Genomic DNA, 21,245 nt, shown 5'->3' on the forward strand with positions numbered 1-21,245 from the left:
GCACTGTTTAAGTAATACTTTTTATATATCTCTGTTCATAACAAATTGTCCACTTTTTACCTCAATCTTTACTCTTTTAATAGAGTGTTGTTTGAGTAGTTCAAAGAAACAATGATAATTTGGAATTAAAATCTTACGAGAATTTCGCGTTGTAGGAACAAAACTGGCACATTAGAGATTTTGGGTGCAAAACGTATCATCTTTTGAATCTTGTTCGCGAGGTGCCTCTTAAAATAGAAGATCTGTTTCAAAAGTTACGTCATATAGACGTGTAAATTGAAGCTTCTACATTTGCTTGTAAATAAGTAAATTAATGCTTTTCACTACAATTAGGCTCCGTTTGGATAATCCTGAAAACGTAGCATAGTTAAACTATGCTATGGCGGTAGGAAAAATATCCTATGAAGCATTTGGGAGGAAAAAAAGTAACGTAATTTTTGGAGTATAGTTAAACTATACTCCAAAAAATGGAGTAAAAGTATAATCCACTCTAACCAAAGGAAAAAAATTCCACCATTCTTGAGCTCCCTTATTTAAAAAAATGCATCAAGTTTTAACTTTTAAATTTCAACATAGCTTTTAAATTTCAACATAGATTTAAAATTTAAAATTTAAAATTTGAAATTTGAAATATCATATTTGAAATTTTAAATTAAAATTTTAAATTTTAAATTTTAAATTTTAAATTTCAAACTTTAAATTTCAAATTTCAAATTTCAAATTTCAAATTTAAATTTCAATTTCAAATTTAATCATTTAAATTTCAAATATTTCAAATTTAAACTTTAATTTTAAATTTATTTTTTTTTAAATTTAAAATTTAAAATTCTAAATTCTAAATTTTAAATTTTTTTAAATTTCAAATTTTTAATTTTAAATTTAAATTTTAATTTTAAATTTTAAATTTAAATTTCAAACTTTTTAAATTTTAAATTTAATTTTAATTTTTAAATTTAAATTTAAATTTAAATTTCAATTTCAAATTTCAAATTTGAAATTTCAAATCTCAAGTTTCATACTTCAATTTCAATTTTAAACTTCTAAATTTAATTATTTTTTAAACTTAAATTTTAATTTATTTTTAAATTTAAAATTCTAATTTTCAAATTTCAAATTTAATTTTAAATTTTTTATTTTAAATTTTAAATTAAAAATTTAAAATTTAAAATTAATTTAGATTTTGTATAATTTAAATTTAAATTTGTAAATTTAATTTGAAAATTTAAAATTTAAAATTCAAAATTCAAAATTTCACATTTCACATATCAAATTTTAAATTTTAAATTTTTTTTGAAATTTTAAATTTTAACTTTTAATCTTAAAATTTAGAAAAATCCTGTAAAATTGTACAATGCGTATCCAAACAGTTTAAAAATTGAATCCGTGGAATTTTTTAGAGTTGCAGGATTCTCTATTTTATCTAGACCGAAACCACAGTTTATAAATTCCGTGGAGATATTTTACTGTGTATCCAAACAGGCCCTTAGAATGAAATACTTATTTGGTTCCTAAACCAACTTAAGATTAGCTTAGATGTGTCACCGTAACAAAACTTCTACCCTTCATATTATTGGATGTAAATGAAACCTTTTTTTTTTTTCCTCTGAAAAACATACACAAACAAACATATTTTACATTCAATATTCTTCCTTCTATATATATCAAGAAATGAATGGGTAAAAATTAAATGAGACGTCTAAAAGAATTTGAACTCGATCAAATACACCTTCTGCTCCAAAATGGTGTTATCTAAAAGATCGATCTGATCTTCTTATTCATTGAAAAATTCTCTTTACATGCCTCTGATTCTCTAGTCCTCGTATAAAAATCAAGGATAAAAAACAAAAAAAATCTTACTTAAAACCAATATCTTTTCCCCTCCTAACTCATTTACTCACAAATATAATAATCCACAACTTCTCTATATCCAAAAAAATGAAAAGCAAGTAAAAAAATTTTAAAATTTGCATCCTATTTGTTCCTGCACGAAGATGAAGAAGACCCATTGCTCAAGAGCTGTTCACAAGGCATTGGAGAAACATCATATGCCTCTCCCCTAACAAACTCACACTGCCACTTCTTTTTCATATTAACCCCTTCAAAACTAACATTTCGGAAACAAAGCCCTTCATAAATTGTTCCCTTAATCCCTTCCAAAACCGGCGACCGCGCGATATTCGATCCGACCACGTTACCGACATAAAGATTACTGATCCTGGGGAGAGCATTTGGATCATAATTCTCATCTGGGTGATCATTTGAGCCCCTACTAAACCTCACAGGGATCTTAACATTTTCCATGGCCACATTTGTGATGGTCACATTTGTTACGTATCCGCCCCGCCCTTTGTCGGTTTTGAACCGGACCGCAGACGCCGAGTTCCAGACGCGGAGATCATTCACTAGGATGTTCGAGATCCCGCCGGACATCTCGCTTCCGAAGCCGACCCCCGAGCACGTCGGAGTCGTGCCGGAGATTCTCTGGATGATGATGTCGGTGCTCGGACGGGCGACCGCCATGCCGTATTGGTCCCAGCCACTCTTTACTGCAACCAAGTCATCTCCACTCTCAATGTAGCAATCCTCAATGCACACTTGTGAGCTTGAATCTGGTGGTTAACAAAGTGTAAGTTCATTCCTTTGTTGCATATGATTGAGTACACAGTTGTCTAAGATCAGCTTCTATCTATCTAGATTGATATTTACCTTAAAAATATTAAGTCCTCTTACAAGGTTTGGAAATGCCATAATGAAACTATTGTATAGAGTTACTGTACTTTCAAAAGTATAGAAAAGTGGTCCTCTTTAGGGTTGAGCTAGCGGTCGCCCTAAGAAAATAATATTAATCCAAGAATTAGAAATGATCAAAGGAATTGATCCAAGGGTTAAAAATTTAGAAACATTAATTCCTTTATGCTTTCGGAAGCACCATAGTCAGACTCGTTACTATAAAAAGTGTAACAACGAATATAGATTAGTATTTTAGTGCTTTCTAGCAGTTAAAACAAAGAATATGGATTGTGGAATTACATATTTTGGGAAAAACAAGTGTTCATTTCTTTTCTTTTCTTTTCTTTTTTGAACTTTTCACTCAAAACAAAAGACAAATTATTAAAATACAAACCTGGATCAATACCATCAGTGTTTGGGGAGTTAAGAGGTGCCAAAATAGTTAGATTCCTTATCACCACATTGCTGAAACAAATTAGGGAACACACAAAAAATAAAAAAGAAAGAAAATTAGTCCATTAATTTGCAAAGAAAAGAGAGAATATCTTATTTAATCAAGATAAAAAATATATAAAAATTACCTGAACTATGGATCATTTTGAGTGGCTATCCAACCATTCAAAATTTTGATTTTACTATCCAACCATTCAATTTATTTGATTTAAGTGATTTAATAGCACTTTGACTTAAAATTTTGAATGCCTTATTATCTTTACATGTTCAACTAATATATTCATGCAATTCTTGCAGCTACAAATTTATCAAAGTAAATAATTAGCTAAAAATATAAAGTCAAAATACCGTTTACTGATTCCACTACAACAGAATTAGGTTATAGCGACACATGTTTGGGACACTTTTTTATATGTGTCACGTTTATGTCAAAACTTAAAAAAATTCTATTAATGTCTAAATATAAAGTCCAATCCAACTAAAAATAAAAGGGTACTCTACTCGACCCACTCCACTTAGCCCATCCGGCCCGATTACAAACAGAAAAGAAAAAGAAAAGAAAAAGAAAAGAAAATTCGATTATCATTTTTCCTTTTTCCGTCACTCAATCGACTGAAATCCTAAACGAAGATCATTTCCTCTTGTCCTCCTCCGCCACCGTAGCCAACGAGGTAGAGTTCCGGCGGTTGCTAGATGTTTAAATAAATATTGGTAAATTAGCAGCACTCTTTTAGATTATAGCAACACTCTTTAACTGTCACTATATATCTAGCGACCCCACATGTAGCAACACTTTTCAAATGTGTCGGTAAATTTAGCCGGCAGCACTTTTTTGACCTATACCGACATTTAAAAGTGTCGCTATAGACCGTTTTTGTTGTAGTGAGAAAAATCAAATAAATTGAATGGTTGGTAGTGAAAATCAAAATTTTGAAAGACAGCGCAGCCAACTCAAAATGGGCTATAGTTCTGGTAGGTTCTGTACATTTTTACCTTTTAATCAGTCAAAAGAAGGGTTAAAGGAAAAGGGAAAAGTTACCTGCAATAAACAGGATGGATGGTCCAAAATGGGGAATTAAGTAGTGTTATGTTGGAGATGAGGATGTTTGTAGAGTTCACTAGCTCAACAAGGTGACCCCTTGTGTTGTTTAGGGTTTTGTTCCACCAAAGCTCCCACCACATCCTCCCTTGCCCATCTATGCTTCCATTATTTCCTGCAATAGACAAATTAATGCAAGCATATAAATTAAAAGAGATAATTATCTACATACTCCTCAAAAGTATCTGGCTTTCATATTTATCATTAAAAAGTTTAAGTGATAAAATCTACCTCTAAAGTTTTTTTCCTTATTTATATTTGTCATTCAGTTAGCTAATTTCAGGTTAATGTTAACAGTTATTTTTAATAGTAGACTGTATATTTCAAAGAAGATGGAATTTTAGAGTAGATTATATCACTTAAGCTTTCTAAGGATAAATATGAAAGGCGAGAGCTTTTGAGAGGTATGTAGGCAATTATCCTAGACTAAGAATTTTCATTAGTATGACGGGAAGTTTAGGGAAATTATACGTGTTACCAAAACAAATTTGGACAATTTGCTTTCCGCATGTGACACTTTATATATATATATATATATATATAGAGAGAGAGAGAGAGAGAGAGGCTAAATTACATTAAATTTTTTTTGTCAATGCTCGTTTTTTCATTTTTTTTCAGCTAATTCAAAAATGTACACTTTGCTTCCTTAAAAAATAAAAAATGTTCACAACGGGGTACGGTGTGACAAAATGACTAAATTATTCTCATCTTCTTTATCTCCTCCTCTTTAATCTTGCTCATCCCGATGATGGAGGAGGGCGAGGACGTGTGTCTAGGCATGGACGGAGGGGTGGGCGTGGGCGAGGCAGCGGAGGGCTAGGAGGCGACGGAGGACATGTGTGTGGGCATGGATGAGGGTTTAAGGGGTATTTTGGGTATAATAAATAAGATATAAACGGAATCCTAATGGAACATTGAGGGCGAGGGTTGAAGTGAACATTTTTTATTTTTTACGGGGCAAAGTATAAGATTTTGAATGACAGAGGGAAAGTGAAAAAGCGGTATTGACAAAGAGGTTTTCTGTATATATATATATATATATATAGTGAAGCTGGTATGCTTCTGCAAGTACGGAACCTTCTGTGCTTCCAAGTCGTTTTCGATGTAGGGACTTTCGAATCGACGATCCGTTTCGTTAGATTTGATCTATGGTATTTGAAGTACCTAGAAAATAAATTTTGTGATTTTTCGATATCGTTTACCTAGTGATCGAATGGCTCAAAATCAATATTTTTAAAGGCAATGGTGAGCCATTTGCAAATTAAACAGCGTAGAAATTTTCAAATCACGTGAAATTTTGATAGAAAATATTTTATACTATATAAAACAAAATCAATACTTTTAATCTAAAATTTTAATGTCATGTTATCACATTTTATAAGATTTTTGTTTTCAACTGTTGATTTTGAGCCCCTTCGATTACTAGGCAAGTGATATTGAAAAATCCAAAATTATTTTTTAGGTACTTTAAATATTCTAGATTAAGTCTAATGGAATCGATTGTCGATTAGAAAGTCTCAATATCGAAAACGATTTGAAAGAACGGAGAACTCTGTGCTTCCAGAAGTATACCAGCCTCACTATGTGTGTGTGTGTGTGTGTGTGTGTGTGTGTGTAGAGAGAGAGAGAGAGTTTAACTACTATACTATCGAAGGTACTAAATCCTTGATATTATTGAGTTTTTCGTTATTAAATTTACCCCTTTGACCATTTCATTATATCATACTATTCAACCAACCACTCACTCAACCCTAGATGACCATTAGCATCCTAACCACACATCCCTTTATCCAAGAGCCGAAAACTTAATAGCACCAAGCTTTGGTACTGTACTATCGATAGTACCAAGTGTTTGGTGCTATCGAGTTTTTGGCTGTTGGATGAAGGAATGTGCGGCTAAGATGATAGTGGTCTCCAGGGTTGAGTGGGTAGTTGGTTAAATAGTATAATCTAATAAATAAAAATGATCAAAAGATTCATCTAACATCAGAAAACTCGATAGTATCAAGAGGTTAATACTATCGATAGTATAGTAACTAGACTCTCTCTCTATATATATATATATATATATAGAGAGAGAGAGAGAGAGAGAGAGAGAGAGAGAGAGAAGGCCAAAAGTACCAAACATTGCCCTAGAGAGATATATTGGAAATCAATACAATACAATACAAACTTGTCGAATCCAAAAGTGATATGAGTTGGCACAATTATCATAAAAATTTTCTCAAATACAAGCACGACCCACCAACCAGAATCAACATCCCTAACTAGAATGCCATTTTTGAATATTTTAAAATACTGGATATCATCTTACGGGTCACCGTTTGACTAATTAATGTACCATTAAGGCATTAAAAATCTACAACTTAAATGTGTTAGAGATAACGAATTACCCAATTGCATCCCCTCCACAAAATCCAACAAGAGCTTCACTTCAAATGCAAGATATTTCCAATGCAATCCATTCAAAGGATTGGACTAATGAATAAGAAAGAAACATCCTACCAATTTATGCCCTAATGGCCTTACAAAAACTTTGTCATTTTCTTTCTGAAAAAGAAACATAGGCACTGTGCCATTTTACCATTCAAATGTGATTAGGACACATGAGCCAACCATTTATTGGCTTTTACACCAAGTAGGGACTTATCTCTACCTCCCATTTTTTTGCTGATGTGTTAGTTTGCACTATGTATAAATCAATAAAAGAATGCCATGCATGTATATGCCTCTATAAGTATTTTATACATATGTATAGATTTGTACTATACTCTTATGAGTACAATCGTCATTGTAATCATAAATCATTTTTTGTGATAGTGCTTTCGAAGCAACAATTAATACATTTAAATATGATTGAGAGCATTTGCAATTTCTAGAAACCAAAATTTATCATTTTTCAACATTATTTATCTTACGATCAAAATATCTTAAAATTAGCAATTTTTAACAACTGGTATAGAATACTTGCTAGTTTCACGGTGTAAAAGAATAGAAATTGATTGAATTTTTTATAAAAAATTTTATTTACTATCTAAATAAAGATCAATAACTTTGATCCTAAAATGAAAAATTCAACCTTTTATTTTTAGGAGGTCCTTTGATTTTAACACTGTTCATTTTATACCTGCTTGACGGATATTATTATAATTTAGAAAAATTATGAAATTTATTTTTTAGAAATTTTAAATACTAAAATTTTATTTAACGGTGTGGATTATTAATTTAGAAGTTCGATTATTGAAATCAACTTATGATCGTGGGAGCGTAGTAGTCCTCTCTCTCTCTCTCTCTCTCTCTCTCTCTCTCTCTCTCTCTCTTATATATATTATATATATATATATATATAATATATTTATATATATAGAATTATGTTACTATACTATTAATAGCAACCTTAGATGAAAGGATATATGGTTAGAATGATAGTGATCCTCTAGAGTTAAGTGGATGGTTAGTTGAATATATAGTATGATTTAACGGATAGAAATGATCAAAGGAATACATCTAACTAACGGCGGAAAACTTGATAACACCAAACGCTTGGTGATATTGATAATATAATAGTCGGAATATATATATATATATATATATAGAGAGAGAGAGAGAGAGAGAGAGAGAGAATTGGGCTCCTATACTTTCAAAAGTACGGAGGCCTCTGTGTTTGTAAATTATTTTCAACGATGAGACATTTGATTCGACTATCGGTTCAGTTAAACATGATCTACACTATTGTAACTATTTAGAAATCAAATTTCATATTATTTGACTTCATTGCCTAATGAACGAGTAGCCTAAAAATAAATAGCTAAAAATAAAAATCTCATAAAAAAATAATGATAAAAGACTCAAATTTCAATCAGAATTATTGATCTTACTATTGATATTAAGTAGAATTTTCTAGTAAAATTTTATGTAATTTGGAATGTTCTACACCGTTGAACTTAAAAGTGTGCCACATCGGCTATTAAAATGGCCATTTTTGAGATCTTTTGATCACATGGTAAATGATATCGAAAAATTATAAAATTTGGTTTCTAGATAGTTCCAATTGCGTAGATTATGCTTAACGAAGGCGATCAACAAATCAAATGTCCTATCATCGAAAACAACTTACAAGTACGGAGGCCTCCGTACTTTCTAAAGCACGGGAGATGTATATGTATATATATGAGTACATCTCCCGTGCTTTATATATGTATCCAAACAGCTTAAAAATGAATCTGTGAAATTTTTTTGTAGTTACAGAATTCCGTATTTCATTTAGACCAAAATCATAAAATAAAAATTTCATGAAGTTTTTTAACTATCCATCCAAATAGGGCCTAAATGTTGACAATGCACAGAATTTAGATTAAAGTGGTATTCTAAGTAGACATCGGAAGAATCACGCAAGTTAATTAAGCATCTAATTCCCAACAAACTTAAAACCCATTTTCTAAACAACTTGTGAACACTTTCCAAAAAGCTCTTATTTACTTGCAAAACCTACCATACATAATTTTGAATTCAAACTTCTAGGGATATACAAGGTGTAGTATTTTTCAAATTAGTTACCACTATACTATCCCTAAGTTCACTTGGCCTCTAATTAGCCGTTCATCACAAACAATGAGAGAATCTTTAATTAATTAGATTGTCTCTCTGTGGAGAGACTATCTGTATGACTTTTCATTTAAACAATCTAATTAATTGGCCATCACAGGTAATGTAAGAATCTTCAGACTGTAATGAACGGTGAAACCAAATTTATATGAAAATTTTTTTAACAGAGAGACAGTCTAACCAACCATTAGGCAGTGCTGGGGGTGGCAATCCAGCTCGCTGTTCGCGAGCNAAATAAAAATGATCAAAAGATTCATCTAACATCAGAAAACTCGATAGTATCAAGAGGTTAATACTATCGATAGTATAGTAACTAGACTCTCTCTCTATATATATATATATATATATAGAGAGAGAGAGAGAGAGAGAGAGAGAGAGAGAGAAGGCCAAAAGTACCAAACATTGCCCTAGAGAGATATATTGGAAATCAATACAATACAATACAAACTTGTCGAATCCAAAAGTGATATGAGTTGGCACAATTATCATAAAAATTTTCTCAAATACAAGCACGACCCACCAACCAGAATCAACATCCCTAACTAGAATGCCATTTTTGAATATTTTAAAATACTGGATATCATCTTACGGGTCACCGTTTGACTAATTAATGTACCATTAAGGCATTAAAAATCTACAACTTAAATGTGTTAGAGATAACGAATTACCCAATTGCATCCCCTCCACAAAATCCAACAAGAGCTTCACTTCAAATGCAAGATATTTCCAATGCAATCCATTCAAAGGATTGGACTAATGAATAAGAAAGAAACATCCTACCAATTTATGCCCTAATGGCCTTACAAAAACTTTGTCATTTTCTTTCTGAAAAAGAAACATAGGCACTGTGCCATTTTACCATTCAAATGTGATTAGGACACATGAGCCAACCATTTATTGGCTTTTACACCAAGTAGGGACTTATCTCTACCTCCCATTTTTTTGCTGATGTGTTAGTTTGCACTATGTATAAATCAATAAAAGAATGCCATGCATGTATATGCCTCTATAAGTATTTTATACATATGTATAGATTTGTACTATACTCTTATGAGTACAATCGTCATTGTAATCATAAATCATTTTTTGTGATAGTGCTTTCGAAGCAACAATTAATACATTTAAATATGATTGAGAGCATTTGCAATTTCTAGAAACCAAAATTTATCATTTTTCAACATTATTTATCTTACGATCAAAATATCTTAAAATTAGCAATTTTTAACAACTGGTATAGAATACTTGCTAGTTTCACGGTGTAAAAGAATAGAAATTGATTGAATTTTTTATAAAAAATTTTATTTACTATCTAAATAAAGATCAATAACTTTGATCCTAAAATGAAAAATTCAACCTTTTATTTTTAGGAGGTCCTTTGATTTTAACACTGTTCATTTTATACCTGCTTGACGGATATTATTATAATTTAGAAAAATTATGAAATTTATTTTTTAGAAATTTTAAATACTAAAATTTTATTTAACGGTGTGGATTATTAATTTAGAAGTTCGATTATTGAAATCAACTTATGATCGTGGGAGCGTAGTAGTCCTCTCTCTCTCTCTCTCTCTCTCTCTCTCTCTCTCTCTCTCTCTCTCTATATATATACATATATATATATACATATTTATAATATATATATTTAAGAATTAGGGTTATATACCTATTAATAGGCAACGCTTAGCATGAAAGGATATATGTCTAGAATGATAGTGATCCTCTAAGAGTTAATGGAGGTTTAGTTGAATCAACAGTACTCTGATTAAACGATAGAATTGATCAAAAGGAATCATCTAACTAACGGCGGAAAACTTGATAACACCAATCGCTTGGTGAATGAAATGATAATAGTCGGAATTCATATATATAGTATAATAATATATATATTATATATAGAGAGAGAGGAGAGGAGGAGAGAAGAGAGAATTGGGCTCACTATATCTTTCAAAAGTACGAGGCCTCTTGTTGTTTTAAGACTTATTTCAACGATGAGACATTTGTTTCATCATATCGTTAGTTAAAATGATTACACTATTGTAACTTATTTAGAAATACAGAAATTCATATTATTTGATCCTTCATTGCTAATACAGTAGCTAAAAATAAAATCTAAGAATAGAGAGAATCGTCATAAAGACAAAGTAATGATATAAAAGCGTGTCAAAATTGCATAAACAGGAATTTACTTGCTCTTACTATTGATATTAAGTGAATTTCTAGGAAATATTTATGTAATTGAATGTTCTACAACCGTTGAACTTAAAAAGTGTGCGACATCGCTATGTAAAAATGCCATTTTTGAATTTTGATCACTATGTAAGAATATCGAAAAATTATCAAATTTGGTTTAGATAGTTTTCCATATGCGTAGACTTATTCTTAACGAGGGCGATCACAATCAATGCACTATTCATAAAACAACTATCAATACGGTGAGCCTCGTAATTCTCTAAAGCACGGAAAGTATATGTTTATATAATATGAAGTAATCTCCCGCTTTATATATTAATCAAAACACACACTTAAAAAATGAATCTTGAAATTTTTTGTAGTTACAGAATTACGTATTTCATTAGACCAAAATCATAAAATAAAAATTGTCATGAAGTTTTTAAAACTATGCCATCCAATGGGCCTAAATGTTTGGACAATCACAGAATTTGTATTAAAGTTATTCTAATAGACGTCGGAAAAACGCAAGTTAATTAAAGCATCTAATTCGAAATTAAACAAGCTTTGGTCCCATTTTCTAAAACAACTTGTGATACCACTATTCCAAAAAGCTCTATATTTACTTGCAAAACCTCACCATAACATAATTTTGAATTCAAACTTCTAGGATATATCAAGTGTATTATTTTTTCAACAATTAAAATTACTATTACACCTAAGGTCACTTGGCTCTAATTATTAGCCGTCATACACAACAATGAGAGAACTTATTAATGAATGTTTCTTCTGTGGAAGACATATTGGTATAAGACTTTCATTTAAACAATCTAATTAATGGCCATCACAGTATGTAAAGAATCTCATGACTGATGAAGGTGAAAAAATTTACATGAATAATTTTTTTAAGACAGAGAGAACCTACAACCATTAGGTACATGCTGGGGGTGCAATCCAGCTCGCTTTCGCGAGCTCAGCTTGGTGTCGCTCGTAAATGAGCTCAGAGATCGCATCACTGGTTATATAGTAACGAGCCGAACACGACGGATTTATCAGCTCGTGTTCAATAAAGCAACACTGACTGGGGTCAACTCGCCTTGTATTCGGGCTCTCGATAAGCAGCTCGATTAATTATATTTTTTATTTATATAATTATTTAATTTATATTTTTATATATAAAAATCAAAAAATTCTATATATATATAATTTTATATATTAATTTTTTAGTAACATAAAATATAATATCAGCCTTAATTATAAAAAGACTGATTATATAATAACATTTAACTATTAGATCAAAGCATATGATAAGATTTTGATAAATTTATTTTGTATATATAATTTAATCTAATTATTATATTAATTTATTATTGGTTGACCAGTCTCGTGAGCCAGCGCGTTCACCATTATAAAACGAGGTCAACACGAGCGAATTTTTCGGACCTCGATACTTAAAACGATTCACTCCGTGTTTCCGGGCAGGTGTCTTTAATAAACGAGCCAACAACGAGTCCGACTTCCACTCGCTCAATTCGGCTCTCGTTTAACCCCACAGGGGGCCTTATTTTCTTTATTTATCAATTGGCGCAGACAACAAGAAATGATTAATTATATTACGGAGCATGTGTAATTAAAAAAAAAAAAAAAAAAAAAAAAAAAAACGAAGGGCATACCAGTAATTACAACATCAGTGAGGCCATTTCCATGGATGAGGCTGACGTGGCGAGCCCCCAATCTCTCCCTCCCTCGGCCGTAGGATGGCAATGGCTCAATCAGAGGCCACTCTTCAGGATCCTGCCACAATTTAATCCAACTCATTCATAAAATAAAAATAAAATCAAAATCAAAATAAAAGATTATCCCATTTCCATGTACCTATCACTCCCTAATTTTAGTCCAAATTAGAAAAACCCAACAAATACAGATTTTTTTGATTAAGAACATGTTAAATTTTAAATTTATATTCGATCTCATTCCGCCCTGAACGACACATGATACGAATTCAATGCGATCACAATTAATATATAACACAAAATTAATCTATAATTTAGAAGTTATTCTAATAGCGATTTAGCACGTTGTCACTAAACTCTCCATAAACTTGCGGATCTGAATTAAGATTTAATATTATATTATATGACTGAGGCTCAACCCAAAAACTTAAATTGTTAGTGGGATACTCTCTGTATTTTATATATAGATCAAAGTTTTATTGAATAATTCCATATAAGAGCATTATTTTTAATATTTTTCTTTAGTAGTTGATTGATACCGATCGTACACGAGATCTCAAATTCGAACCCTAATAGCTTCATATTTCTAACTAATATTTTTAACTAAATTTATTTAAAAAAAAAAAAATTAACGAAACAAATAGAATGAAAAATAAAAAAGAAACACTAGTAGTTGATTGATTAAATCAACCCAAGGACTAAAATCATTAAATTTATAGAATGTTATAAACCCTCCAGCTTTTAATTATCCTTAATAGCCTAATTTTATTTCCTTAATCTAAATTGATAAATTTCCCTAATTCAATGCTAATACCTAATTTTTGAAACTTCCTCTGCATGTAGTTGATTGATAAGGTCAACTCCATAGGTTAAAACATTAAATTCATAGGCTATTATATAAAACTTGTAGCTTTAAATTCCACCTATTAAATCACCTTAATTTAAATAATTTGTACTCTGTCATTTATTAACTCCGTAATAAAAAATTCCACTTTATTTTTTAGCTAATTCCTGAAGAATCTTTCAATTATATGATGGTTGGTGAAGTCAACCCAGGAAGCAAAATTAAATAAAGGGAAAACTTGAAAAAAAATCCATATGGTTTCGTAGTTTCTCACTTTGCCACCCTGTAGTTTGAAATATATCAATTTGCTCCCCTGTGGTTTCTTTTTTCTCTTTTTCTCATCAATTTCATTATTTTTTTTCTTAAATCAGTGATAAAGTTAAAATTAAAGGGTACTAAAGTAAATATTTGATAAATCTAGATGGGTATCTGAAGTTTTTTGTATATAATTTAATAAAATATTAACGAAAAAGCTACCGAAAAGATAAAAACGAAACCACAGAGGGGCAATTTGATATATTTTAAACCACAGGAGAGCAAAGTGAGAAACTACGAAACCACAGGGGGGGTTTTTGAAGTTTTTCCTTAATTAAAAAAAAAACTTCAAATAGTGGCACCGTGGTTTTCGCGCTTTCTCACTTTAGTACTTTATAATTTAAAATATATCACTTTAGTAGTCTTATAATTTCATTTTTCTCTCTGTTATTCCCTCCGTTAATTTTTTTTTGTTATATCAATGATAAAGTTAAAATCACAGGATACTAAAATAAAATTCAGTAAACCACATGATACTAAAGTGAATATTTAATAAATTATAGATGGGGCATCTGAAGTTTTTTATATATGATTTAACGGAGAGTTAACGGAGATATTGACGCCACAACCCACAGGGTACTAAAGTTATGCATTTTAAATTACAAGATACTAAAGTAAAAAAAATATGAAACCACAGGGAAAGTATTTCAAGTTTATCCTTAATTAAATTACAAAATATTCAAAAATTTCCAGGTTTAAATTATTCCTCCCAATATTAGATGCATGGTTGGTGAGGTCAACCCAAAGGGCAAAATAAATTAAATTACAAAATATTTTGAAATTTCCAGCTTTAAATTATACCTCTTAAATCACCAAATGTGTTGCTTCTCTCTTTCCTTCTCAAACAATTTTACTTTGCCTCTATATAGAAATTGTTGCACATTACATTAATTAATTCCCAAATTAAATTACAAGGATAAGGCATTCAAATTGAATTTTTAATGGAATAATTGGTAAGAATCTGCATGTGAACAGTTCAGAGACATAATTACATGTTAAAAAAACTAATAGCATTTTAAGAATTATTAATTTTCAATTAATGACTCCAATCATGATTATGAGTTTCAAATCTACTCAATTTATTTTAAATTCAGTCTCAATTTGATATAAAGAAAACTATATATGCTTCCCTGAATATTCACATAATCATTCTCGAAATAAATAAATTTCAAAAAAGAAATTTGCTCACAAAATAATTAAAATTAATTAATGACAAAATGCCCATTAATTTAATCCAAAGCACTGCATCACATTAAACCCAAAAACAGCACAAAATCCAAAAATACATCATAAACACCCCTAGAAAAATCCAACAAAAAAAAAAGTGATTAATAAATCCATATGAAACCAATTAATCAAAACCATATAAAAGACAAGGTCACTGTTCCATATCAAAATTTTAATAAATATATTTTTTATATATTCTGAAAAAAATAATGGCTTAAAAATAAAAAAGATTTATTTGCAGGTTTTGATTAATTTAAATAGTTATAGTTATGTAAACTTTAATATATATGTATCAAATATATTCCCTAGAATAACAGAATATTTTATCAAACTATAAATAAATTATGTATTAAAGACAAAAAAATTTGCTAATTTTAATAGGAACATATTATGATGTTTCATATTTCAATTTCAAAATATGCCATATAGTTTGATTTTGGTCCATACATTTTAATCTAATTCACATCAAATCTATTAATTCCAAACAAAACCATCCGCTATGTTAATTAAACTTATACCTAAAATGTAAATTTCATAATTTTTAATATTATTTACTTAGTTATCAAAATGGCTCAGAATCAACGATTGAAAATAAAAAGCTAAAAAATAAATAATGATATGGCACAAAAATTTTAGATTAAAAATATTGATTTTATTTTATATAGTATAAAAAAATTTTATCAAAATTTTACAGAATTTAAATATTTTTATATTATAAAAATTATTGATTTTAGATTCTATCAATCATTAGAAAAATAATATCAAAAAATTATAAAATTTATTTTTAAATATTTTAAATACTTTAAATCAAATTTGATGGACCAACCGTTGATTTGAAAGTCACGAAATCAAGAACAAGTTAATTGCATGAAAGACATTTGATGTCCTAAGAACATCTCAAAAATAATAACAATAAATAGCAAATAATGTAATAATAATAATAATAATAATAATAGTAGTAGTGGTCATGATAATGACGTAGCATTACATACCTGTGAGCCGAAAATTACTGCACCCTTTTCTAGAAACAGCGTGAAATTGCTGGTGAGGTTGAAGCTGCCGGTCAACCACGCCCCCCGAGGCACGTTGAGCTGCGACGTGGCGCCGTCGCCGACCCCGCCGAAGTCGACGATCGACCCCACCGCCTTCCTCGGCGGGCCGCGGGGCCGGTAGAAGCCCGCGCAGGTGATCGAATTCGGATTCGGATTCAAATTCAGGTTCGGGTTCGGGTTCGGGTTCGGATTCGGGGTCGAGGAGGGGTGGAGGAAGAGGAGGAAGAGGGTGAGGAAGAGGAAGAGGAGGATGGGCCATGGCGGAGGCTTCTTAGTGAGGAGGAGATGGGGTCTCTCGGGGACATCCATGTCCCATAATACACGCTATGTTTAGAGAGAGAGAGAAAGAGAGAGAGAGAGAGAGAGAGAGGAGAAATAGGTTTTAATCTCTCTCTAATCTCTCTCTTGTTTCTCTCTCTAGAGGTTATACGCAATTGGTGGTTAACTTGATCCTCATAAACAAAGCTAAATGGTTGAGAATCTCTCTCTTCATATAATCAAATTTGGATTTGCATATTTACCCATACAACTTTAGAAATTACACATGCCACACCCTTTAGAATTGTTAAACTCAGCAAAATTTGTATTATTGAATCTTCAGGGTATCGCTATCAATGATTGAAAACTGGGACGAACCGACCAGTTTGACCAGTCCGATCGTGACCCAATCTATAAAACTGTTCGACTTAATCGTTTGAGCAGGATATTGAATCAATCAGATCAGCTGCTCACCCATCGAAACGATGAACCGATCTAGTTTTCGTCAAACCGACCAATTTTTTTTTTCAACAAATTATATCAAAATCCAATTGCTTAAAATTAACTTAGTTAATTTTATTATCTATTAGCACAAATTAGTCTTATAAAAAGTAAATTTTAAAAACTTATATCCATTTAATCTAGTCTGGAAATTAATATTTTACTGTTAAGCATGATATTATAATAATAATATATGCATATTTTTATATAATAATATAAAATAATAATTAAATATTTAGGATAGATTAGTCTCAAACTTTTCAGAGAGTACGTATATATTCATCAAAAGAGGGTTAATTTGTAAATATACAATCTACAAGGATACGTGTGAAAATTTCTCCGGTCCATGGTGCTAAATAATAATATTGCTTGTTTAAGATGTTCCGAGGGAGCAAGATAACGGAGGGTCTGACGTGTCGGGCGAGGAACGCGTGATCCGTTAAGTTCGGTGTACGCTTTTCTCTTCTGGGAGTTCACGCCGTGGGTCACGGGAACACGGTCTAGGCCGCCACAAATTAATTGCGCGCACCCGGTGCACCGTGCACCACTCCCTTGTAGAGGCTCACCACTTAAAATGCTATGATATTGGAAAAAAAAAAAAAAAAAAATCTATTTGTACACCCCCAAAAAGATATGCATCTTACGGCTCCCATCGAAGAATTCATAAAAATTAAATTCCTAACATGATTAACTTTTTTAACCTTTAAAACTGAATTACCGTCTAAAATATTATAGTTAGGTTAAGAATCTTAATCATATTATATTTTATATGTAGAACTATCCGAGGTTTTATATATAGTAAGATGCTGATGAATATTGTGAATAAAGCACGTCTATTCTATAAGGAGTCCCACATCGCCTGATATTTGTAAGTCTGAATCTAACAAAAATATCAGAATTTAAAAAAAAAAGAATATAAAAATTATTCTATATATAAGATGCAATAGAGCTAAAATTTTTAGTTCGACTATAATATTTTGGACCGTGACTAAGTTTTAAAAGTTAAGAAAATTATTAGGAAAAAAATTTAATGTGAAAAAGGAAAGTGGTACCTATCCAATCTTTGTTTTGGGGATTGAATTTGAGTGCATTTATTGGTGCAGTTTTGACCGTTGGATCCGCGTCTCGAAGATTACGGAGACCACCTCTTCTCCGTGATTCCCGAGGCGCCACAATTGAGTAACTTAATACCATAAAATATTTTCATTTTACATTATCTTGCTAACACGTCGACATTAAATTTTTTTTAATTAAATGTAATAATAATAATTGGTATAATTTGCCAAAGAAAACAAGAATTTATTTATGAATAAAATGGTATTTATAATAGATAAAAATTAGTAATAGAAAATTGCCTGATAAACATAAACAGAACACTCACCGACCAAGAATTTATACATTTGTTTTTAAGATTCTTAAAAAAATAAAGTGATACGATTAGTGTGAACAGCTTATTCTTAAAAAATAAGATAGTCAGATATACACTCTGTTTTTAGACATATAAATAGTATTACCCTTCCAAGATTACATGTAAAAATAAATGAGTAATGTTATCTGTATATCTATATTATAGAGTTAAATTTATTCTTTAGTATTTAAAAGGTTAATAATTACTCGCCCATTTATAAACTTTTTTAATATTAAAAATTTAAAATAATGTTTTAAATTTTACGATAATGTGATATAAGATATATGCTCTATAATAAATTGTACAAGTAATATTTTTTTAAAATAAAACAACAAAAAGAGATGATTAATATTAAGCTCCCTGATAGGGAAAACTAACAAATTCAAGCGTAGTGATTTGGCAATAATTGGAGAGTCAAATAATTTTTAAAAAAAACTATGGGTTTTCAAAAATTTTTGTGGATGATACATAGCAATTTATAATTCAATTTAAGGCTCCATTATTTGAACAACACATCCTATAATATCGTATGATGGATACCCAATTCATTGTCCTATGTGATGCACTAAAAGCATCTTATATACGTGGGAGGTTTTGGATAAAAATATACAAAATTTATGTAAATTATAGATCATTTTACATCAATTATTTAACTTTTCAAAATTTTGCTATTCAATATTTTAATTTATTTGATTTGAGTCAGCCAACGAGTCTTTGATTTTAAATTTTAAGTTAGTCACTTCAATAAATTTTTAGTTACGAAAAAATTACATAAAGTATATTGACTAAAAATGTAAAAATAAACAATGAACTTAAAATTTGAAAGTCAAAATATTGTTAACTGATTCAAATCAAACGAATTGAAATATTGGATAGTAAAATTGAAATTTTGAAATAGGTTTGATAGTTGACTCAAAGACACACAATTCAGACATGTACGTTTGACCTATTGTTTGCAACTCAGTATGTAAAATTTTGTGGCGCACGGATTGAGCAGTTCACTTAAAATTGTGCATGATTCAAATAAGTCCCGTATATTTTTACCTATTGTTTGCAGCTCAATATGTAAAACTCTTTTGCGCATGGATTGAGTATTCAACTCAAATTGTACATAATTCAATTAAGTTTTGTACACTTTTACCTATTGCCTGTAACTCAGTACGTAAAAAAGTCAACTCAAAATTATGCATAATTTAAATAAGTTATGCACGTATTTACTTGCTCAGTACTAGAAATTTTTTTAGAACGAATTGAATAGTCAAATCAAAAACCGTGCATAATTTAAATAAATTCTTACGTATTTACTTACTGATCGCAACTCAATACCTAAAATCCTAAAATTCAAGAGTTTATTTCCACCAATTGATTCAATTATTTAGGACCAACAATTGAATCATCAGCAACAATGAAGTGTTGAAATCCTAGCTTTTCATACATAGTGCTCGGATTCCAATTCGGGCTTAGTTTTGAGGCTCATATCTAATATTATTAAGTAAATAAATTTGGAACAAAATTATATAAAATATAATATTTTTTTTTATTTTCTGATGGAACTATAAAAAAATATTTCATAACTGACTCATTACAATATATTGCATATGAAAATAAATAAATTTTTTTTATCATATAAGACCGTAGTTTACAGGGGCTTGGTCGATTTTCCTGTAATGCAAAGTATTTCAGTCACATTTCTATGATTTTAAAATCATATTTGGTGAGAATTCATTGGCTATCAGAGGTTGTTTAGTGCTAATTAAGCTTCGAGGATGTTTGGATTTATATAGTTATAATTCTACTGCAGATATAACTGAATGCAAATTCAAATTCAATATTTAAATTTATGTATTAAAATCCAATTGCTGCAGCCTGAAATGGTTCGACGAGGCTAAATTGTAATAATTAAAACTACGTTCAAATTGGCCTCAATTAGGAAGAGAAACTTTGCACAAGAGTTGAACTTACATCCCTAATTATATTTTCTTTTATGGGTTAATTACACCAATGGTCCCTAATCTTTACACTATTTTTCAATTTGGTACCCAACTTTTTTTTTTTTTGCAATGAACTTCCTAATCTTTTGATTTCATTTCAATTAAGTCCCAGCTGTTAGATAGCGATTAAAATTGACGAAAAATGCGATGTCAACACCACGTCAGCGCCACGGAGGCGCCATGTCAGGGCCACGGTGGCGCTGTGTTAGCAAATTGCAAAAAAAAAAAAAAGTTGGTGACCGAATTGAAAAACGGTGCAAAGATTGAAAACCAATTATGTAATTAACCCATTAAATTTATAAATTCAAAAAAAATTTTAATTTAATATTTAAATTTTAAATTTAAAATTTGATTTTGGATGCAAATTTAAATTGGAATTCAAATTCTGATTTTGTATTTAATTTTAAATTCAAATTCACATTTGGAATTATAAATTCTAATTTAATTTCAAACTTCAATTTGAAATTTCAAATTCAAAATGTGAATTTAAATTCGAAGTTTAAATTCAAATTTAGAATTGAAATCAAATCTTAAATTCAAATTTAAATTTTGAATTCAAATTTAAAATTTAAAATCAAAATTTTGAATATGATTTTAAATTTAAATTTCAGTTTCAAAACTTTTATCAAAATTTAGATTCAATTAAAAATTTAAATTTAAAATTTGAATTTCAATTCAAAATTTAAATTCAGCTTAAAATTCAAATTCAAAATTCAAATTTCTCGTTAGTTTAAAATTTTAATTTTAATATTATTTTTGAATTTAAATTTAAAATTTTGAATTTTTATTTTTAGGGACTAAAATAAAAAATGTGCAAAATTTAAGAACCTAAATTGAATGCAAAAGGTTGCCAAATAAAC

General features: G+C 29.9%; 1 protein-coding gene across 1 annotated transcript; it reads right to left on the bottom strand.

Moving 5' to 3' along the window:
• Nucleotides 1,741-16,673, bottom strand: LOC109710225 (probable polygalacturonase). The gene is made up of 5 exons (XM_020232716.1): nt 16,168-16,673; nt 12,730-12,850; nt 4,223-4,397; nt 3,125-3,195; nt 1,741-2,609 (listed from the first exon to the last, which is right to left on the bottom strand). Exons 1-5 carry the CDS (start codon nt 16,534-16,536, stop codon nt 1,972-1,974), a joined length of 1,374 nt encoding a protein of 457 aa, XP_020088305.1. The 5' UTR covers nt 16,537-16,673; the 3' UTR covers nt 1,741-1,971.

Source organism: Ananas comosus, linkage group 5, assembly GCF_001540865.1.
Source record: "Ananas comosus cultivar F153 linkage group 5, ASM154086v1, whole genome shotgun sequence".
NCBI classification, from domain to species: Eukaryota; Viridiplantae; Streptophyta; class Magnoliopsida; order Poales; family Bromeliaceae; genus Ananas; species Ananas comosus.